Source organism: Blennius ocellaris (genome assembly GCF_963422515.1).
Source record: "Blennius ocellaris genome assembly, chromosome: 5".
NCBI lineage: Eukaryota > Metazoa > Chordata > Actinopteri > Blenniiformes > Blenniidae > Blennius > Blennius ocellaris.
Window position 1 is genome coordinate 26732426 of NC_137654.1, and position 5621 is coordinate 26738046.

Genomic DNA, 5621 nt, shown 5'->3' on the forward strand with positions numbered 1-5621 from the left:
GTTTCATGGTTCGGTATACAGACGTGTGTCTCAGTAGTAGTGTGTGTGTGTGTGTGTGTGTGTGTGTACATACAGATATATGACGCGAGGATCCATTTCACTTGTAACCTATTTCCATGCCTGCTTGTAAGGGATCCATGTGGCCGACAGTCCGTTATCACTGAGCAGATATCATGTGAGCTCCTAACTCCCGTCTCCTCCGAGCCGTCGTCCTCCCTCCTTTCTCTCTTTACCTTCACAGCTCCGTTTTCACTCACTGTCCCTGAATGTTCCTCTTTTCTCATGGTCAAAAACCCGGGGTCGCTAACCCACCTCTTTAAGGGCTCCTGCTCAGAGCTTATCATGATAATTCTACCAAAACAAGCAGTGAGAACTCCTCTGTCGCTCCCACCACACAGTGTGCGTTATTGTTCCCAACCCTGCATATTAACACAACAGTCGCGATGTGACACAGAATGATACCAAGCTCTAAAGTTGCCTGTGAAACATTTTCATCTGCATTGCTAATTTGACTTTTCCTGTGAAAAAGAAGCGCTCGTCATACATTTCATTGCCACCAAACTCCCTGTAATATTTTCATTGCCTGTGTTTTTTATTTTCTCTCTTTGACCAGGAAAACAAGATATTTGTCAATTTGTCCTTTATATGTGTCATTATGGGTTTCATGAGTCACACGGCATCTTTTAAATTTTATAAAACAAGAGAAAAATGCTTGCGAGAGCTATAATGGTTTCTGATTTATTATTAGCTGTATCCCGTAGAAACAGTATAGATGTGCAGCCGTGAAAGTTCAGATCTCATGTTGTAATGCATCTATTTTCCCACAGCTACTGCACTTATTAGCTAAGCGGAATGATTTCATTTGGGATTCTGAGCTGACGATTTCTAATGTGGACAGTGTGCATGCATTAAGCCGACTGTAGTCTTCCTCAGTGTGAGACGAGGTGTCGGGGCGAGTCCAGAGTGAAGAGTGTCAGGTGAAACTAACAAGCGTTAACAGACCGATCCATGTCAACCAGAGATGGGCATCCTCCCCATGTCTGAAGGACGTCCAACGATACGGACTTCCTTTATGTGTCCTCAATCTTTGAGTGTTTGAGTTCATGCATGTGTGTGTGTGTGTGTGTGTGTGTGTGTGTGTGTGTGTGCAGTCTTTCTCACATGTACATGCCATACACAAACACGGGCTACTTCGTATAAAACACAAGAAAGACACAAATCAAAATCTCAGAATGTATTGCATATACATCACAGTACATTAAATACTGAAATGTTACCATACATACAATTACAGTGAGATGGTCTTGTTGGTGTAATGAACTCTGGCCGGCTGTCGCCGTGACGATCCCGGGAGTTTCGGGGGTACAGCTTCCCTTTGAACCTGTGCAGTTGAACAGTGACTTTACAGACAGCTATATTAAATAATAAAAAATAAAAAAACAACAACAAAAAAACCTCCATCATGTTTAAGGATTACAACCATTGCCATCCTACAGCTGATTGTTGAACACCCAGAAAACATCCATGAATTGAGGCGGAAAAATGTGTGAATCCTTTGACATGATTCATTTTTGTGCAAATGTTGATTGTCTACGGTCGCCACAGCGAATCTTTGAAAACTGCCTGGTAAATTATTACGTTTTCCAACGAAAGTTGGCCAAGATGATTATGTGGGTGTATTTATTGGTTTGTATGTATTTATTTGACCAGGTTTTCCACAAAACTACTCAGCAGAATTCCATGTCATTTTCAGGGATGATTTATCATCATCCAAGTACCAATCGATTAGATTTTGGGATGTTCGCGGCTCATCGTTTTTGAATAAATTCGCCCAAAGAAACTGCGAAACTGCAAAAAAATGTCCCATTCATCTCATCACACTGAAGTTCCTTTGAAACGTTTTAGCTGTAAAAACCCCAATACATCATAACCTGGTGGCTAAGCCGCTAGTCTAGTTAAAGTTCTTCTAGTTTTAATTATGCATTGCACAGAATAAAGAAAGTTAACTTTGAGTTAGAAAAACCATCCAAATATTTAGCGCTCAGTTTACAAAAACAAAACAAAACAAAAAACACCTGCGGCTCTGAATCATGTTTCACATTGCAGCCTCATTTAGTCTAAAGACTTTTGATTAAGATCATGAGCCCCACAATCTGCAATTGGAGATAATCGCTCAAGCGTGAAGTCACATCCTCATGCAGTGTTGTTATTAGTCAACTGGTTAAAACAATGACGTGTTAAAGGGTCCACACATTCTTTCCTTCCTTCCCTTATTAAAATCGTGGGCCCAGATTAACAAGTTTCTTAAAAAAGAAGTGAGATAACATACAACCTTACAGTTTTATAGTTTTTCCTGGGTCATGCAACATTATGGCCTTATTTCCCTTTGCACCGTAACATTTCCCTTTAAACCTGAATTCAAGCAAAACTCTTTGGCTTCTTCCTTTTAGTTTGAATATTCGCAGTGCTTTCCATAAGGAAGATCTACATCCACAGTCATAAAACATTTTCATCATGAATTGACAGGTATATCAGTCAGCTGATTGGATCAATGACATAAATCTCTTGTACTTTGATGAACTGTAATTTGGGTCCAAACGAAACGTATATCCCAAATGAAATATATATCAATAAATAATGAGTATAATCACAAACGAGTGCAAGGACACAGACAGAATAGTTTCTTAACAAGCTTATGTGTTGTCAAACAAATCGAGATGAGAAATACTGAGTCATAAACGGAAATATTAGTGAGATTACATATATATGGCAAATTCAACAGTATTCCAATAATACATAGATCAAGGCACTCCGTTATAATACGTTATGTAGAAACACTTAGACTCTTTGCAGTGGAGACTTTTTTTTTTTTTAAACTCTTGCGACTAATGAAAGAAACTGAATAAATACATAAAATTCACAATACATTCTAAAATAAATAGATGCAACAAGGTTGCGACTCTACACACAACTCTTTCAGGAAATGTAAGGTTTATGGGTTTTTTTTTGAAAGCATGGTCTTATTTCCAAAATACTGACCATCATAGCATTTTATCATCAGCATCAAACGCGAAATGTTTATTTCAAGCAAAATAAATGGTAAATTATTTTCCTTATGATTTTTACACTGTGAGATAAATAACAGGAAGCTGGTAGAATATAAAGCATATGTTTGTTGTAGTTTTCATATTACTAGTTGTAAGTTTTATGAATACGCTTTACTGCCATGAGATGAAACTGCTGCCTTCAGGTTCATAAAAGACACTTATCCCTGTTCATAAAATGAATGATGACCAACATAATGGAAATAAGACCAAATGAACACAGTATAAAGTCTGTTAATGTAGTCCTGTTGTATATAGTGATGAAATATGAAAAAGAATTATTATTGTTTTATATGAAACTAAGATTTCCAAAATGAAGTAAATTAAACCATGAAAAATATATATAGTGAATAATTTCACGCCTGCTCAGGTTTTCAATTTGAAATGAAACACAGAAGAGGTACGTAAGGTATAAAAACATGTTTTTTCATAATGTACAGTGAATAGTAAATCGATCCCACTCAGAGTCTCGGCATTATTCTCATCTCCACACTGTCTCAGTTTGGTTGATAGTTTTTCCTTCTTTTGGGGGGAGTCTCTCCTCTTTGAAAAGTGTGTTTTGCTTTAATTATTTTCCTTTGCTACTGTCAGTCTGCCAGATGCCGTTGGCTTTATTGAGCGAGGAGTTGCTGCCCTCTTTATTATCTGCCTCGGCCTTCATGGCTTGTTCCACAGCATTGGTCAAAGGCAGCTTGTCCTCCGCTTCAGTCTCTCGGTGGTAGAAGTAGTTGAAGTTGGAAACGATGACCGGTACAGGTAAAGCTATGGTCAGCACACCTGCGATGGCACACAGGGTGCCCACCATCTTCCCCCCCACGGTGATGGGACACATGTCCCCGTAGCCCACGGTGGTCATTGTGACCACGGCCCACCAGAAGCCGTCGGGTATGCTGACAAACTGCGTGTTGGGCTCGTCTACCTCGGCGAAGTAGATGGCACTGGAGAAGAGGATGACGCCGATGAAAAGGAAGAAGATGAGCAGACCGAGCTCTCGCATGCTGGCCTTCAAGGTCTGTCCCAGGATCTGCAGGCCCTTGGAGTGACGCGAGAGCTTGAAGATACGAAACACTCTGACCAGGCGAATGATTCGGAGAATGGCTAAAGACATGTTCTGTCCCGAACTCTCTTCTGGCGTCGTGGCCATCTCGGTGACCACCGTCACAAAGTAAGGGATGATGGATATGATGTCGATGATGTTCATGAGGTTGTGGAAAAACTCTTTTTTGCTGGGGCAGACCAAAAATCGGATGCACAGCTCAAAGAAGAACCAGGCAATGCAGGCCGTCTCGATAATAAAGAAAGGATCAGTAAAGGTTGTCGGGTTTCCGCCGGGCGATTCCACCGAGGATAAACCCCTGGACTGGTTGAAAGGTTGAACTACCGTGGTCACCACAGGGTCAGTGTCGTCTCTGAATTCTGGCAATGTCTCCATGCAGAAAATAATAATGGATATGATGATGACAAACACAGACACGAGTGCTACACCTCGGGCTGCGTTGGAGCTCTCTGGGTACTCAAACAGCAGCCAGAATTGCCGATACATGTCGTTGCTCGGCAGAGGGATTTCTACATCTTTTATGAACCCTTCATCTTCTCTGAACTGTTCCAAGGCTTCGCTTCCAAGCTCATAGAACACAATCTCATCCGCAAAGACATCAAGGGGAACATTAGCTGGTCGTCTGATCTTACCCCCCGACTGGTAATAATACAAAATCCCATCGAAGCTCGGTCTGTTCCGGTCAAAGAAGTATTCATTCCTCATCGGATCAAAGTAGTCCATCCTCTTCTGAGGATCCCCAAGAAGAGTGTCAGGAAACTGGTCGAGTGTTTTCAGCTGCGTTTCGAAACGAAGGCCGGCGATGTTGATGATGACTTTCTGGTCTCCGTCGTCCAGCCCCCGCTTATCGATGAAGAGATCCTCACAGCACTCCTTAGTGAGCCGGTGAAAGATCTTCTCGCTCTCCCTCGTGCCCTCGCTGCTCAGCAGCAGCTTGAAGTTTGAGATCATGCTTGCACAGTTCCCGGGTCCCTCTCTGTTCGGAGAGGACAGGAGCGGAGACTGAGGTACTTCCAGCATCTGTGGAACAGGCGAGGACGAAGTGGATTCCCAGATGCAGGAGTGCACCGGGCTGTAATGGGAGAGTCGATGGGCTCGCAGACGGTAGCTGCTGCCTGGACTGTTGAACTCTGGTGGCATGTCCACAGTGAGAGCTGTAGTCTCATCGGCGTAGGCGTCCGCCTCATCCTCGAGACTGCCGCCGAGGCCATCCAGGCTCTCAAAGTCTACCAGGGCCACCTCCATGGCTGAGGAGCAGCCAGTGTAAAGCTTTCGGACACCAGGATAAGAGAATCGCACACAGACCGCAACAGGTGGGAGACTCAGTCACCTGAAGCAGCAGAAGCAGCAGCAGCAGTAGTGTGTGAATGCATCCAATCTTCAGCAGAACTCACATTGACCGGGCAAAGCGAAAGTCCTCATTGCTCTTTTTCCCCCCCTGTAGAGTCTGAGACAAGGAG

At 42.8% G+C, this 5621-nt stretch overlaps 1 protein-coding gene across 1 annotated transcript; it reads right to left on the minus strand.

The window, feature by feature from the left end:
- Window positions 1-3672: 3672 nt before the first annotated feature.
- Window positions 3673-5406, minus strand: kcna10a (potassium voltage-gated channel, shaker-related subfamily, member 10a; the record flags this gene model as incomplete). Its single annotated transcript, XM_080496953.1, has 1 exon — window positions 3673-5406. The coding sequence occupies one exon, from the start codon at window positions 5404-5406 to the stop codon at window positions 3673-3675; it is 1734 nt and encodes a 577-aa protein (XP_080353079.1).
- Between the last annotated feature and the right edge of the window lie 215 nt (window positions 5407-5621).